We start from the raw sequence: 18037 nt of genomic DNA on the forward strand, positions 1-18037 counted from the left end.
TTATAATCCTAAGACCACATGGAAGGTCATTAATGCACCTGTGCATGTGCTCAGTGTATGTATTACATGTCTATTACTGTAATCTACTCCTCTTCATTAGTGCTGACTTTTCTACCATTTCTAGGACTGTAATAGGCAATTCTGTAAGAGGTTAATGATATTTTCCTATAAACCGGTTTGCTAGAAATGATCACCTATACTTTTATGCAGATGGCGTCATGTCTCACGGGTGAAGCTTATACTCCGGAGTCATACATCAATTGAATGTTGAGAATAGCACCAGACTTTATGCCAGCCATATCTAGGCACTTCTCTGTCCCCTTGACAGTTGTTTCTGTTAGTCTCATCACATGGATTGCTTTCTAGTCATTGCCTAATGCAGTTTGATCATGACTTTGAAAAGTAATATTGACAATCATGCCTGTCTATTCTTACAAAATACTTAATCCTGCTTTGGTCTCCCATTGAGTTGCTCAAGCATTGTTCAATTTCACACCTTGGTCGGCCACAGGTAGTGTTCAATCTCACACCTTGGTTCTTTGTAGCCATCACTAATTTAATTCAACTGCACTAATCCTAACTGCCATCTCAGGTGACAAAGACAAGATGGTTCAAACTTGGGAAAATCACAAGAATGAATGGATTTCACATACTGCTGTAAGGGTATGTGCACACGATGCAGAAATGAAGCAGAAAATTTCTGCATCATTTCTGCATCTCCCTGGCAGAAAAAACGCATGCAGATTGTGCATGTGTTTTTCCTGCAGAATACATGCGGATCCACATGCAGATTCACATGCGTTTCCGCATGCAGATTGACAAGCGCTTTCCAGGCGATGTTAGCATCACCTGGAAAGTGCTTGATAACTAGGTCACACTATATAAATCCATGCAAACAGCATGGATTTATACAGTGTGAACCGAGAGAGTGTATATACTTACCTCCGATGGCCCGCGCTGTCCTGCTCAATCTGTTCTCCCTCGCCGGCAACTTTGAATTGAAAGACCTGCCGACGTCAGCGTCACGTGACCCGTCACATGACTCTGACGTCACCGCAGGTCCTACAACTCACTGCAAGTGCCGGGAGCCAAGCGGGAGCGCTGTGCGGGCCGACAGATGGTAAGAATACATTTATTTTTTATTTTATTCTTCTTTTACAGCTTTTTTAATGGTACCTGGGTGTGGATGAGACTCTCCTCTCCTCCACACCCGGGTACCATCCGCACATTAGAACGCACCAATTACGCAAGTACAAATGCTGTCTTGCGGAATTGGCGCGTTCTAATGCAAGTCAATGGCGGCGAAATCGCCGCGTTTCCGCAAAATTAATTGACATGCTGCGGATTTTTGACCGCAGCGTTAACGCTGCGGAAAAATCCGCATCATGGGCACAGCACATGCGGATTTCAATTGGGGAACATTGCTTCCCTTCTACCATGCGTTTTTCATGCGTTTCCGCAACTGCAAAAACGCCGCGGAAACGCATGAAATACGCATCGTGTGAACTCAGCCTAATTGTTTTTTTTTTTTAACTAAAAAAGCAGCAAAACCTGATGCCTGCGTTTTTGCAGTTTTTTTTCAGCGTATTTTCAACCACCCATTGCTTTCAGTGGGTGAAAAATGCTGAAAAAAACGCTAAAAGTGACTTGCTCTATTGTGCAAAAAAACATACAAAGCGCAAAATACTGAGGACAAAAAAAACAATCTGTGTGCCTGAGACTTCTGAAATCTCAGACTCAGCTAGTACTGTAAAACGCTGCTAAAAATTTTCATCAAAAAAGCATAAAAAAAGCTGAAAAAACGCATAGTGTGAACATGGTCTAAAGATGACACATTTCTGCAAATGTGAATGTATTTCAATACGTAGTATTTGCCAAAAGTTGCCAATTTTTGCATAAGAGTTTGTGAGATTTTGTGGTTAGTAAAGTAGTGAAGAAAAAGTATATGCTAATTTATTGAATTTGTCTCTCCCATTTCCAAACCCTCCTATTTCTCTTTAGTCCTTGATGTAAGCATGCTCCCCTCTCAGGATGTGGTGCGCATGCTATTATCCCTACAGCCATTCCTGCAGGATGCCATCCAAAAGAAAAGGACAGGACGGACCTGGGAGAATATACAGCATGTGCAGGGTCCCCTGACATGGCAGCAATTTCACAAGATGGCTGGACGTGGATCCTATGGTATGATGGTCATGTTTCCAATGTTGGTGGTCTTTAATAGTAAATGATATGCTGTCCAAAGACATTGTGAGCCCCAATGGGGACAGTGATGTATGTAAAGCACTGCGGAATGTGTTGGTGCTATATAAAAATAAAGATTATTATTATTGCTGTAGGATAGATTTTGAATGGAACCTGTTAGCATATTTTTACACATGGAATTGGTAGTCTAGGCAAATTGGCACTGGTCCCTTAATAACTAGCACATCTGATCTCTCCAAGAAAGGTCATTTTTGTGGGCACATCCTTACTACTCCTTCCGTATATAAATTGCTGAGAGGGTTCCCTTTATTGGTTTGGACTTTTCTTATGTCCCCAGAGACAGTTGAGCTCCTTTTCATAAAAGTAATTCCTGCAGTTGTCAGTCTCCTTCAAAATGCACACTGGGTTTTAGGAAAGTCTGCAGTTAGAGGCATATGTATGAATGCCTGTTGCACAGTTAAAGGGGTATTCCCATCTACAAGATCCTATCCTAATATGTAGTAGGTGTATTAGTAATAATAATAATAATAATAGCAAATACCTACAATTAGAAATATAGTATAGTATTTTTGATTCGCTATGTCTCTTTCCTCATGTGCAGGCATTGCAGGACCTTAGATATCCATGGTTACGTCCACTGATAAAGTAACTGTTAGCTAGCTGCTAGTGGTCGTAACCATGGATACCTAAGGTCCTGTTTTGCCTGCACTTGAGTTAAGTGGCATAGCAAATCAAAAATACTATACTACATTTCTAATTGTAGGTATTTGCTAATATTATTATTGTTACACCTACTACATATTGGGATAGGATCTTGGAGATGGGAATACCCCTTTAAGCTGAGGGGATAATAACTTCTCGAACACTGCTTTTCCTCTTATGCAAATTACACGTACATGCTGGTGAAGTCTATATGAGTAAATGGGAGGTAACCTATTCCCCATGATTACTAACTTTTTTTTTGTGTGGATTGGCTGCATAAATTTACTTTAGATATAGAGGCACAATTGTGTGAATATGTTGCTGTGAAAGTATGATTTGCCAGCCATTAAGATTGCTTTTCCTTCAGATGCATATGTGTAATATTGATTGATTTTTACCTTTTCTATTCTCAGGATCTGAAGAATCTCCAGAGCCACTGCCCATACCCAACCTTTTAGTTGGCTATGACAAAGACTTCCTTACCATAGCTCCTTTCTCTCTCCCGTTCTGGGAGCGTCTGCTTCTCGAGCCATATGGTGGACAGCGCGATGTAGGATATTTGGTATTGTGTCCAGAAAATCCTGCCTTACTAGATGGAGCAAAAGCCTTCTTCAGTGACTTAAGTGCAGTGTATGAGGTAAGCCCTAAAGTATATGTTCATTTTGGAAGTATTTTTATTTATTTTTACTGAAAGCATTTTTTTGGGGCTAAAACTGATTTTTATAATTTTGTTCAATAAAAAAAATCAACAGTTTGTCTTTTGTAGCTGCATGTATTACAGGCTGCTCAGTCTTGTTCAGTGTTAGATCCATGTGACAATTAGTCGGCAACCCCTCTCTCTGCTCTCCTGAATGCTAATAGCACTGTAATCCCTTTCATTTACATTTATTTTATTTGTCAAGATGGCAGCTTAGATTTGGATTCAGAAGTGTGTCTCAGTATTAAACATACTGACCAAACATGGGGGACTAGCTCTATTTACATGTCAACTGTATTTGGGGCAGGCTTAAAGGGAATCTGTCACCCCCTGGGAGGTATATAGGCTATTAATATGGGCATACAGGTGATAAAAATGTTCATCTAGTCCTACCTCTATGCCTCATATTAATGGTCGTGTTGTGAAATTTTATTTTATATATCTATGTTAATGATTCCTCTAGGCCCCGGACTGGAGGAAATCCCCACCTCCTGTCTTCATTATAATAGCTCCCCCCTCCCCTGCACGTCAATGTCCTGTGATGTGCAGTTGCAGTGCCTTAATCTCGCGTTTGCGCCCTGCACTCCCTTCCACCGTCAACTCACTGGCGCCTGCACAGAAGATCACGAAATGCACTATTAAGTGATCTTGAGCGCAGGCGCCAGCAGTGACTCTCCTTCGCAGAAGATCACCGACTAGTGTATATCCCGAGATCATCTTCGCAGGCGCAGTCCAGTCACAGAGGCTTTCTCCCATAGGGAGGATCGGGAAGGGAGTGCAGGGCGCAGGTGCCTGAATACAGCGCCATAAACTGCAAGTCACAGGACACTGTGACTTGCAGGGGGGTACTATTATAATGAAGACAGGAGGCGGGGATTTCTTTTGGCTCTGGGGCCTGGAAGGGATCATTAACAAAGATAAAATACAAGATTTCACAAAACAAGACCATAAATATGAGGCATACAGGTAGGACTAGATTAACATTTCTATCACCTGTATGCCCATATTAATAGGTAATATACGTCCCAGGGGGTGATTGATTCCCTTTAAACAACTATCGGCCCTATTCATCAAGACTAGTCCGTATTTAATTGTCAAATCTTATTGACCTAGGTCAGGGATGGGGAATCTGCAAGAGCCATTTGAATATTTTTACAAACCTTCGGGGGCCAAACAAATTGCACACTAACTCCACCAACAAAGTACGTCCTGACGCTGGCACTACTGCGCGCTCCTCAGCGTTTACGAGTGAATATTGCATGTGCGTGTTCACAGAGCAAGAAGTTGTTAATGGGCCAGCAGCCATCAAAATACAGCTGCCGGCTCAAGCACTGTGGTCCCTGAGAATTTGCTTGAGGGCCGTAAACTGCCTGCAGGCCTCAGGTTCCCACCCCTGACCTAGGTAGATACCATACACTATTGGAAACATGAAAGCAAATGCAGCCCACACCAGTTTTTTGACAAATGGACATTTTATTTTATTTAGGCAAACTGAATTTCTTTATTTTTCTTTTTACTAAATGCATGATGTGAACTTAACATTGCTTTACTTTTGATATTACAGATGTGCCGTCTAGGCCAACACAGGCCAATCTGTAAAGTTCTGTGTGATGGGATAATGAAGGTTGGCTGCTCTACAAGTGAAGCATTGAATGAGGAGTCGGCCAGCGAAGACATGGACAACCGTGTTCGGCTTCAGATGTACGCTCAGACCTGCCGGCAGCATCTAGGTCAGTCATTGTCTTTTGTAATTTTCAGATTATTTCTGTTCATTCATTCAATTTATAAAGCATGGATTATGAGGATGATATATTTTATATAGATATCGGATAATAGAACCTGATCACATGTGGAGACAATTCTTATTTTAGTCAGCGTTTCACATAAAGGTTTTTTTTTTTTAAGTACAGTGGATATAAAACAATACAACTTTTTTTGCAGTTAGTACTCATGTATAAATTCTACAATTGTCAGTCAGCACAAAATGACTATTCAAACCAAGCACATGCACTGGGTGAAGCCTTGGTGTGGCCTAACAGTTAAGTGCAGTTTCCTACATACAGTACTTACTCTCCATCTATTTATGCCCTGATGTGACAGCTCTTGCTTTACAGGAGGGTGGAGATATATGCAAAACAAGTAGGTGGGAAACTTGCTATGCCAAAGGTGCACTGACCACCCAAGAGATTTCTCTAGAAAAAAATTGGCAACTTGCTTAATGCAATATGACAATGAGTATACAATTTTTCCAATGTCTGAGGTGAAAATGTAAGGAAAAGAACTGGAGAGCCTAAAACTAACATGTGCAAGTCTCTCTTTACTGCTATTTGAAATAATATATACAGTACAGACCAAAAGTTTGGACACACCTTCTCATTTAAAGATTTTTCTGTATTTTCATGACTATGAAAATTGTACATTCACACTGAAGGCATCAAAACTATGAATTAACACATGTGGAATTATATACTTAACAAAAAAGTGTGAAACAACTGAACATATGTCTTGTATTCTAGGTTCTTCAAAGTAGCCACCTTTTGCTTTGATGACTGCTTTGCACGCTTTTGTCATTCTCTTGATGAGCTTCAAGAGGTAGTCACCGGAAATGGTCTTCCAACAATCTTGAAGGAGTTCCCAGAGATGCTTAGCACTTGTTGGCCCTTTTGCCTTCACTCTGCAGTCCAGCTCACCCCAAACCATCTTGATTGGGTTCAGGTCTGGTGACTGTGGAGGCCAGGTCATCTGGCGTAGCTTCCCATCACTCCTTCTTGGTCAAATAGCCCTTACACAGCCTGGAGGTGTTTGGGGTCATTGTTCTGTTGAAAAATAAATGATGGTCCAACTAAACGCAAACCGGATGGAATAGCATGCCGCTGCAAGATGCTGTGGTAGCCATGCTGGTTCAGTATGCCTTCAATTTTGAATAAATCCCCAACAATGTCACCAGCAAAGCACCCCCACACCATCACACCTCCTCCTCCATGCTTCACGGTGGGAACCAGGCATGTAGAGACCATCCGTTCACCTTTTCTGCGTCGCACAAAGACACGGTGGTTGGAACCAAAGATCTCAAATTTGGACTCATCAGACCAAAGCACAGATTTCCGCTTGTCTAATGTCCATTCCTTGTGTTCTTAAGCCCAAACAAGTCTCTTCTGCTTGTTGCCTGTCCTTAGCAGTGGTTTCCTAGCAGCTATTTTACCATGACGGCCTGCTGCACAAAGTCTCCTCTTAACAGTTGTTGTAGAGATGTGTCTGCTGCTAGAACTTTGTGTGGCATTGACCTGGTCTCTAATCTGAGCTGCTGTTAACCTGCGATTTCTGAGGCTGGTGACTTGGATAAACTTATCCTCAGAAGCAGAGGTGACTCTTGGTCTTCCTTTCCTGGGGCGGTCCTCATGTGAGCCAGTTTCTTTGTAGCACTTGATGGTTTTTGCAACGGCACTTGGGGACACTTTCAAAGTTTGCCCAATTTTTCGGACTGACTGACCTTCATTTCTTAAAGTAATGATGGCCACTTGTTTTTCTTTACTTAGCTGCTTTTTTCTTACCATAATGCAAATTCTAACAGTCTATTCAGTAGGACTATCAGCTGTGTATCCACCAGACTTCTGCACAACACAACTGATGGTCCCAACCCCATTTATAAGGCAAGAAATCTCACTTGTTAAACCTGACAGGGCACACCTGTGAAGTGAAAACCATTTCCGGTGACTACCTCTTGAAGCTCATCAAGAGAATGCCAAGAGTGTGCAAAGCAGTCATCAAAGCAAAAGGTGGCTACTTTGAAGAACCTAGAATATAAGACATATTTTCAGTTGTTTCACACTTTTTTGTTAAGTATATAATTCCACATGTGTTAATTCATAGTTTTGATGCCTTCAGTGTGAATGTATAATTTTCATAGTCATGAAAATACAGAAAAAAAAATCTTTAAATAAGAAGGTGTGTCCAAACTTTTGGTCCGTACTGTGTGTGTGTGTGTGTGTGTGTGTGTGTGTGTGTGTGTGTGTGTATATATGTATATATATATATATATATATATATATATATATATTATATGCAGTGCCTACAAGTAGTATTCAACCCCCTGCAGATTTAGCTGGTTGACACATGCGGAATTAACTTGGCATTGTGACATTTGTACTGTAGATCAGCCTGGAAGTGGGAAATGCACTGCAGCAATTTTTTTTTTTTTTTTTAAAAGTTAATTCAGCGTGTCATTTATTATTCAACCCCTCAAACCACAAGAATTCTGTTTGGTCCCCCAAAAGTATTAAGAAGTAGTTCAGGCACCAAGAATAATGAGCTTCACATGTGTGGATTAAAGATCTCTTTTGCCAGCCTTTTCTGACTATTTAAGACCCTCCCCAAACTTGTGAACAGCACTCAGACATGGTCAACAAGGGAAAGACAAAGGAGCATTCCAAGGCCATCAGAGACCAGATCGTGGAGGGTCACAAGGCTGGCAAGGGGTACAAAACCCTTTCCAATTAGTTGGGCCTACCTGTCTCCACTGTTGGGAGCATCATCCGTAAGTAGAAGGCTTATGGAACTACTGTTAGCCTTCCACGGCCAGGACAGCCTTTGAAAGTGTCCTCCGTGCCGAGGCCAGGCTTGTCCGAAGAGTCAAGGCTAACCCAAGGACAGCAAGGAAGGAGCTCCGGGAAGATCTCATGGCAGTGGGGACATTGGTTTCAGTCAATACCATAAGGAACGTACTCCACCGCAGTGGTCTCCGTTCCAGACGAGCCCGTAAGGTACCTTTACTTTCAAAGCGTCATGTCAAGGCTCGTCTACAGTTTGCTCATGATCACTTGGAGGACTCTGAGACAGACTGGTTCAAGGTTCTATGGTCTGATGAGACCAAGATCGAGATCTTTGGTGCCAACCACACACGTGACGTTTGGAGACTGGATGGCACTGCATACGACCCCAAGAATACCATCCCTACAGTCAAGCATGGTGGTGGCAGCATCATGCTGTGGGGCTGTTTCTCTGCCAAGGGGCCTGTCCATCTGGTCCGCATCCATGGGAAGATGGATAGCACGGCCTACCTGGAGATTTTGGCCAAGAACCTCCGCTCCTCCATCAAGGATCTTAAGATGGGTCGTAATTTCATCTTCCAACAAGACAACGACCCAAAGCACACAGCCAAGAAAACCAAGGCCTGGTTCAAGAGGGAAAAAGTCAAGGTGTTGGAGTGGCCTAGTCCGTCTCCTGACCTTAACCCAATTGAAAACTTGTGGAAGGAGCTCAAGAATAAAGTCCACATGAGACACCCAAAGAACCTAGATAACTTGGAGAAGATCTGCATGGAGGAGTGGGCCAAGATAACTCCACAGACCTGTGCCGGCCTGATCAGGTCTTATAAAAGACGATTATTAGCTGTAATTGCAAACAAGGGTTATTCCACAAATTATTAAACATAGGGGTTGAATAATAATTGACCCACACTTTTATGTTTAAAATGTAATAAAATTCAACTGAGCAACATAACTTTTTGGTTTGTAAGATTTATGCTTCTGTTCATAAATCCTACTCTCGTTTGCAGTTTGAAGGCTCTAACTTATTTGCATCTTATCAAACCAGCTAAATCTGCAGGGGGTTGAATACTACTTGTAGGCACTGTATGTATGTATATATATGTGTATATATATATATATATATGTGTGTGTGTTATATATATATATATATATATATATATATATATATATATATATATATATATATATATATATATATATATATATAAATAAATAATAACTTGGTTTTGCCGTGAGTGTTACTGATCTGGAGAATCATGTTGGCAAGTCATTTTTACTGCACAATTAACGCCATAAAAAACAATTGCAGAGTTGAGTAAAAAAGATGATGTGATTCGTACAACTCGGCCACAAAAAAAAAGCCCTTATATGACTGCAGAAAAATAAAAAAAACTATGGCTCTTAAAAGAGGAGTGCAAAAACATAAAAAATTGCTCAATCCTTAAGAGTCTCTAAGAAAAAATAAACAATTTCCTGAAAGACTCCATAGATAACGTATATGGTGCATTGTGATTTTTATTTTTCCTGAATATTAGTTTATATTCTCCTATCTTTATTTCCATTTTAGCGCCTTATTTGTCCTCTTTGCAACTGGACAGTGGTCTATTGTTACCTCCTAAAAGCCAAGCCAGTCCAAGTACACAGAATACGCAAAGTCCTGCTGCACCTTCTGCGCCCTCTAACCTTGCATTTAGTTCCACACCTAATGGCACTGGCACAATACCACAGTCATCATCATCCTCAGTGCCCGCTGGGAATAACTCTGCTTCTACCGCATTCAACACCTGCATAGCACAGAATTCTTCCAGTTCTGCAGATCGATCTTCTGCAAATCAGCCCACTGTAGAGGGGGAATCAAACCCACCATCCACACAGCTAGAAACACCTGAAAGGTAAGTGGACATGCTGGTTTTCCTTGGTGTCCAGTGTGCTGTGATGACATACTGTACAGTGCTTTGATATTTTTACCTAATCATAATGTGTGGGCAGCAGGAGACGAGAACAAAGTAAGGGAAATCCTCACCCCGGTGCCCACAATACATACAAGGTGATGATAAATTGCCTACTTGTTGTGGTGTGATGTTTCTTTGTAAAGTTACATATTCCATATAGGCGGTTTACACCCAATCCAAAGTTTGATTTTGATTCAAAGATAACCTTATGTGGTATGTGGCTTAATCCAAAATTTGTCCTCTATTATTTGCCACATGTGGATAGGACCCGTGAGCATTTTTATTTTAAGAATTTTGCGTTCTGTTCCTCATGTTCACGTTTTTATAGGCTACTTCCCTAAAAATTTGTACCGCTGCCGAATCAGAATCTCAAATGGTGAAAGAACATGCTATATTGGTACGGGTGGTGGTAACAACCATTCATTTTTTTAGGTGGAAGGAGGTGGGGGCAGTGGAGTGTCACAAAATAAAAGTTTCTCTAGAACCATTTTATGGGGAATACAAGTGTTTGCTAAAACAGATGTGAAGAGAGCTGATGTCTTCCATCATGGAGAAGAGAGCTATCATTCAGTCTCCTCTCATCGGCTAGTGATTCTCTATTTGTTGTCCTGGTTTCTAGATCAAAAATTCAACCAGCATTCAGGGTTTCTAGTAATGTGCATTGCTAGAGTATGTACGGGCCACAAGCCAGGAAACCAGATGCAGGTTAAATATGGGAAAAGATCCAATTCTGGGCAGCACAGCTAGGGTCCTGGATTCAAATCCCACCAAATCTCCGCCCAGGAGATGTGGTATTGTCAGACACAGCCATTACACAGTACACAGCAGGGGCACATTTATAAGATTATCTCAGCACAGGAACATTTTTTAATACATCAAATTGTGGAAGTTGTTATTCCAAGATCTATTCATTAAAATGTACTTTTGTTCTTGGGAAAACCCCTTTAATCAAGCTGGAGTGACATCATTGTGTCATGTGACTGCAATCAGCAGTTGGTGACCGATTGCAGCCTTTACTGTATCGTCAGTTATGACTGAATCTTGCTGATTGGCTGCAGCAGTCCCGTTGCCCAGCAATGTCACCCACTGGGAACAGCAGTGCCAACATGGCTGGAAAGTTGCTGCTGTAGAAGCTGAGTATACATCATTTTTATTTTCTATGGAGCCATGAATCGATTTAAGCAATGATTGCCCTGTTGTGAACAAGTCCTTTAATACATGTCCCCTAACATTTTAATTTGTGCTATTCCTGTCTACGAATACATGTAATGTACATGTGTTTATTTACATTTTTTTTTTAAATTCTTAGTACAACCGAAAGAGAGAAAATTGGGATCCCAACAGTGGCTGAGCCAGCTGCAAGCGTGACGTTAACCCCTACTGTTGTCATATACATGGTGGATCCTTTTACATACACTTCAGATGATGACTCTCATACAGGAAACTTCTGGCTGCTGGGTCTAATTCGCTGTTTTACAGACATGCTGGAAATTTTACCAGAACCACTTCGTGCTGCGTGTATCCTGCAGGTCAGTTTTATATTATTGTCACACTCTGTTCTCACTTTGTCACTTGATTTTATATAATGATTTTTGATAGTATATGATCTTCCATTTAAAAGCCAAAAGATTGCAACCAGGGGTAAAGTTGGGGGTTCCAAGGCGCAAAACATATACCAAAAATACAATCTGTGAGGACCAAACTAGTTACAAATGAATAAGATATCACTTTTATTAATATAAGATGAAAAACATTACACATCCTACACAATAGACACAAAGATATATTAGTGGGTGAACTGACAGGCAAAACCACCATAATGTGAATAAATGGCACAAGTCACAAAAACACAAAGACTGCAAGGAAATCTATAAAAAGCTCACAAACAAGGTGGGTAATTTGTATGTACCACTCAAATACACATGGCATGTTGTTTAGATTAGAGTGCCAAGAGGACAGTAATACCCTGAGAGAAAATCAGTGCACACTAGCAGCAGCAAGGTACAACGGCTCACTCGCCAAACTCATCAAAAGCACGTTTCACATACGCTTTGTCAGGGGTGGTTGGTGCAAGTGAAGACCTGAAGTTCCAAAGCCTAAATAAAAAAAATCACAAGAATGCTTTAAAGTAAGCTACAGGTACAAAATTAACTTGAATGATAGATTTAATTAAGTGATATTTTCTAAGCTTGTAACTGTTTTGGTTCATGCTGCATGTATTGGTGTATAGATAATCTTTCATTTCAGTAGCATTTAGAAGTCTATCCTGCTTGAATTTTGACTTTTTTTTGTTTTATTTTTAGCTTTAATTGATTTTTTTTTGCAATTTCTCCTCTCTTAGGTGGTGCCATGTCGGTATCTGCTGCAGACAGTTAATGATGAAACTGTCTCTTACATCCAGCACTTGAAGTCTTTAGCTTTCTCAGTATACTGCCAGTGTCGGCGGCCAGTCGCGTCCCAGATTCCCATCAAGCCACTTACTGGCTTTGGTCCTGCAGCTGCCTTGAATACAGTATTGAGGAACTCAGAGGTAACTTGGGACTTGCCAGCTTCTGTTTGTGGAGAGAGGTTATTTTTCAAGTAGGGACAAATAAAGTAATTCTAAAGTGTTGAGTTAAAGAGTACCTATTACCTGTCAGTGGCTGCCCTTTTTATGTAAGAAACCAGTGGGCAGCCACAGATAGATTTTACTATATAGCACTTATTAACAAAATGTTTTTAACTGTCTGTCTCCAGTGGCAGCATAAAGGGACTGAATTTCTAGCAAAAGTTGGGTCCAAACTTTTGGGGTGCATGATTCCACGACATTGTATGGCAACATCTGAGGTCTGCCTAAACAAGCTCTGTTTGTGATTTAACACAGCAGATACCGATTGTTACTTGCTGTAGTAGCATTACTGATAGGCAAACTGTTGTGCTAAAGAGCAAACAGCACTTATTTCAGCAAACTGCTGAATTTCAGAGTCAGACCTCAGATACAGCCATAGAAGGTTATGGTGTACTATTCTGCTTGCCACGACCTCACAACCTAGAAATTTGCATTCGACTTTTACTAGAAAGTGGAGTCATTCGTGCTGACCTTTAAAGCCAGTTAGGGACGTTTTTGTTAATTTATACACTGCTCAAAAAATTAAAGGGAACACTAAAATACCACATTTTACATATCACTGAATGAAATTGCAGTTGCAAATCTTTATTCGTTACATAGTGGAATGCGTTGACAACAATAAAACACAAAAATGATCAATGTAAATCAAAATGAAAGAAGTTGTCCACTACTTTAGGTTAATCCCTCAATATAGCGCCCCTAAGCCTTTTTGTAAATACCTCCCCTTGCAGATACTGCCTGTGAGCGGCGCTATCCTTGACCACTCTCAGGCATCACGTGACCCCGCTCTGACGTCACAAGTGAGGTGTGACTCAGCGCTGGGGTCCCCGCGGTGGCTGCAGGGTTACGCCCCCACCTTCCCCGTGTTACACCCAGCATCCACCACGCGCTTTCCCAATGAATGAGGAGAGGCTGAGCGCGCGGTAATCTAAAGTACTGGACAACCCCTTTAATGTCCCATTTTTACCGATATCCATCAATGTTAGATTGGTGGGGTCCAATTCTCAATACTCCTGCTAATCAGAAATATAAGACTACTGTGTTGCTTTAAAGACAATACTTTTCCCCATTGGGTTTTTTCTTTTATTATCTGGCACCATACTACCGAAAGTGAATAACCAGCTTCAATTGTGGTAGTTTATGCCTTAGATGCCACAATCAATAGTATATGCAGCATTAAAAGGGGTTGTCCAGGTTTGCAACAAAAATCTGCAGTCACTGTGTAACTGCTGACTGCTGAATCGTGACAACGTGTGGTGTCACGATTCCCCAGTATTCACGGCGTGAATAGACAATCACGTGACCAAATGTATGCGATTTGCATTCTTGCAGTCACATGCCGACTAGACTTATCCGGCTTCGCTTAATTCAAGCTCATTGCAAGAAGCCATACTGATCTAGTTGGTACATGACTGAATATGCAAATCGCATACATGTGTCATGTGGCTGTCCGCTTGCATCAGGAATGGAAAGGGAATAGTGACAACACGCTGTCAGGACATATAGGATGACTGCAGACTTTTGTCACAAACCTAGACAACCCATTTATGTAGTTGCCAGTAGGGGTTACACATTTGTAAAGTGCAGATGGGTTGAAATTAAAGTAGTGAAACAAAAAATATATACACTTGGTGTTGCCTTAACGGTACTAATCGGCAGAATACGGTTATATGAAAACAATTGTGAAATTGCCATTTTTCACTTTCAACAAAGACATTTTTTTGCCAACGATCAGTACACTATATGGTACATTAAATGGTGCTATTAAAGATGCAACTCTTCCTACTAAAAACAAGCCCTTGTATGTCTGTTGCCAGAAAAATCTAAAAGTTATGGCTCTTGAAATGTGGGTTGGAAAATATACCGCATTTTTCGGACTATAAGACGCACCTTGGTTTTAGAGGAGGGAAAAAAAATAAATTTAAGCAAAAAATCTGGTCATGATGCACTTTTAAGGGGGAGGGGGTCTTCTGCTGACACTGGTATAGGGGTAATATCCTTCATCCTGGTATATATGCCCCGCCCCCCCTCCTCTTCCTTTTATACGTGGTCCCCATCCTGGTATGCTTTGCATCCCTCCATCCTGGTATGCTTTGCATCCCTCCATCCTGGTATGCTTTGCATCCCTCCATCCTGGTATGCTTTGCATCCCTCCATCCTGGTATGCATGGAACCCCTCCATCCTGGTATGCATGGCACCCCTGATCCTTATCCTAGTATGCATGGCACCCCTCATCCTTATCCTAGTATGCATGGCACCCCTCATCCCTGTCCTGGTATGCATGGCACCCCTCATTCCTGTCCTGGTATGCATGGCTCCCCTCATTCCTGTCCTGGTATGCATGGCTCCCCTCATTCCTGTCCTGGTATGCATGGCTCCCCTCATTCCTGTCCTGGTATGCATGGCACCCCTCATTCCTATCCTGTATGCATGGCACCTCTAATCCCTATCCTGGTATGCATGGCACCCCTAATCCCTGTCCTGGTATGCATGGCACCCCTGTCCTGGTATGCATGGCACCCCTGTCCTGGTATGCATGGCACCCCTCATCCCTGTCCTGGTATGCATGGCACCCTTCATCCCTGTCCTGGTATGTATGGCACCCCTCATCCCTGTCCTGGTATGTATGGCACCCCTCATCCCTGTCCTGGTATGTATGGCACCCCTCATCCCTGTCCTGGTATGTATGGCACCCCTCATCCCTGTCCTGGTATGTATGGCACCCCTCATCCTTATCCTAGTATGCATGGTCCCCCTCATCCTTATCCTAGTATGCATGGTCCCCCTAATCCCCATCATGCTGCACATAAGAAAAAAAATAAACACTCCTACTCGCCTTTCTTCTCTCCTCCAGCGCTGCGTCCGGTCTGCCCGCACTGATCTCTCCATGTGAGCCGCGCATGACGTCACTGCCATGCGCGGCTCACAAGGAGAGATCAGCTGCCGGAAGTCACTGCTCCTCACGCCGGGACTGTGTGCGTGGGGAGCAGTGACCACTCTCCTCCATAGCCAGCACACAGCGGAGCCGCGCTGCGGCTCCTGCTGCTGCCGGCTATCTCGTGTGCCCGCTCATTAAAGGGCATGAATATTCACCCCCTCCCCACGCCCATGGAGGAAAAAAGTGCGTCTTATAGTCCGAAAAATACTGTAGTTTGCTATGTCCTAAAAGGGTTAAAGAAAACTTCTTTAAAACTGGTACTTACACTTAGAGCTGAATGATATTCCTGGAGCATTACCTCCTGGCCCACTCTCCTTCTGTGGGCAGATCTGCTAGGTGTTGTATTTAATTAGGTAATCGCTATGAAAGCTGACGAACGGTGAAATAGAAATTATTAATATGTGAGATTGTGGCTTATCATTTCCTTAAGTGTAAGGAGCTTTGTGTGTTGTAAAGTATTTGCAATATTTTCTTTCCCTCATTTTTATCTCTCCAGCATCCAATCCCAGGGCAGCTATATTCGCCACCATTTCTGCTTGCTCCAACGAAGGACAAGCCGACGGAACAGGGAGAAACCTTTGGAGAGGCTGGGCAGAAGTACAACGTATTATTTGTAGGATATTGCTTGTCCCACGACCAACGCTGGCTCCTGGCTTCTTGCACTGATTTACAGGGAGAGCTACTGGAGACCTGCGTAGTGAATATCCATGTGCCCAATAGGTAATAACCATAATCATTGTCTTCCAGTAGTAATTAATTCCATTAATGAACGTTGGCAGTATATGTAAGCACTACCCTGGGTTACATCCCCACTTCCAAGGTATTTTACTGCTATTCTATGCAAAATTCTGCATTTATCAAAAGGATCTTTCCAGATCAGGCTCATATAGCTGTGCTTCATGCAGTAAGTTGCACGGCTGCCCTATGGCAAAAAGTCTATTATCTAGGATTACAGGTTTTATCTCCTTGTTACTGTAGTGGATTTTATACTACAGCTATTGTTTCTACTTTCTCAGGTTCCGAAGAAGTAAAGTTTCTGCACGGAAAATTGGGCTGCAAAAATTGTGGGAGTGGTGTGTGGGACTATTGCAGATGACCTCTTTGCCCTGGAGAGTTGTCATTGGTCGCCTGGGAAGACTGGGCCATGGTGAGCTGAAAGGTATGTGGTTCAGTGTAATGTCATTATGGTGCAAAACAAGATATGCTTTTATTGTCTTCTTTTAATACTTTTAAATATGTGTTGCAGACTGGAGTATTTTGCTGGGAGAGTGCTCACTACAGAACATTAGCCGTCAGCTAAAAGAGGCATGTAGGATGTGTGGTATATCCGCCGCAGACTCGCCATCTATTCTGAGTGCCTGCCTTGTAGCAATGGAGCCACAAGGATCATTTAATGTGATGCCAGGTAAATATCCCTCACTGCATTACTTAGTATATATGAACCCAAACTTCTGTAATTCCTCAGTCTCGTGCATCTCTGGTAACATTTTCCTGAGCACAATCTTCATATGGAATTTATTTTCACTTTTGTTTTTCCATATGTAAAAATAAACTCCCAACTTAACTGATGCCTCCTCCAGTGCATCTATGTGTGTTAACAATGTATGTAAAAAGGAGACCTATAGTTTGCACTTGTGCTAAAATGATCGATGACTTATTTTATTACAAGGTTGTATTGCTTTTGCTGTTTTGGTTTTTAACTCCTTCACGACATATCGCGTACATTTACATCATTTGTCGTGTTCCTGACTTTGATGAGGGTTTGCACGCCGAGCCCACATCTTTCATGGCAGATGTTGGCTGATTTAATCATCCATAATGTGCCTTTAACAGCCACGGATGGAGCGCAGTTCAGTTCGCAGTTGTTAACCTGTTAAATGCTGTCAATCTCTGACAGTGGCATTTAACATATGCCTGCAGGGGGGCCGTCATTCCACGCACCCATGAGAGCGCCCGTGAAGTGATCATGGTGTGCCGATGGATTGTCATGACAGCTGGAGGTCTGCTAAGACCCCTCTGTGCTTGTCATGACTATTGTCCTGTTAAAGCCAGCTTGTAGCTGGCGTTTATAGGAGATTGTGATTTTCGCTATACGTAGCACAAGCGATCAGATGATTGCAGCTTCGAGTCCTCTAAGGGGACTATTTTAAATAAAGTAAAAAGTTAGAAAAAAAAGATTTTAAAATGAATTTCAAATCGCCCTTATTTTGCCCCATTAAAAATGAAACGTTTTAAAAAAAAATTATATACACATATTCGGTATCACTGCGTTCGTAAAAGTCCGATCTATCAAAATCCTAGCGGTAAACTGCTTAATGAGAAAAAAATAAAAATGCCAGAATTACTTTTTTTTGGTCGCTGTAACATAGTTACATAGTTTATAAGGCCGA

General features: G+C 41.9%; 1 protein-coding gene across 1 annotated transcript in view; it reads left to right on the forward strand.

Annotated features, from left to right (window-relative positions):
* MED13L (mediator complex subunit 13L) overlaps positions 1–18037 on the forward strand; it is a 156414-nt gene that overhangs the window by 131802 nt on the left and 6575 nt on the right. Inside the window, exons 18-26 of the mRNA XM_073672062.1 lie at positions 2002–2181; positions 3318–3541; positions 5166–5331; positions 9716–10040; positions 11410–11629; positions 12442–12630; positions 16144–16367; positions 16664–16806; positions 16894–17052. Of these exons, the coding sequence (XP_073528163.1) occupies positions 2002–2181; positions 3318–3541; positions 5166–5331; positions 9716–10040; positions 11410–11629; positions 12442–12630; positions 16144–16367; positions 16664–16806; positions 16894–17052 (1830 nt within the window). The remainder of the gene's footprint in view (positions 1–2001; positions 2182–3317; positions 3542–5165; positions 5332–9715; positions 10041–11409; positions 11630–12441; positions 12631–16143; positions 16368–16663; positions 16807–16893; positions 17053–18037) is intronic.

The sequence above is a fragment of the Phyllobates terribilis genome, unplaced genomic scaffold (assembly GCF_046119375.1).
Source record: "Phyllobates terribilis strain yellow unplaced genomic scaffold, ASM4611937v1 Scaffold_1__5_contigs__length_1240528914, whole genome shotgun sequence".
NCBI classification, from domain to species: domain Eukaryota; kingdom Metazoa; phylum Chordata; class Amphibia; order Anura; family Dendrobatidae; genus Phyllobates; species Phyllobates terribilis.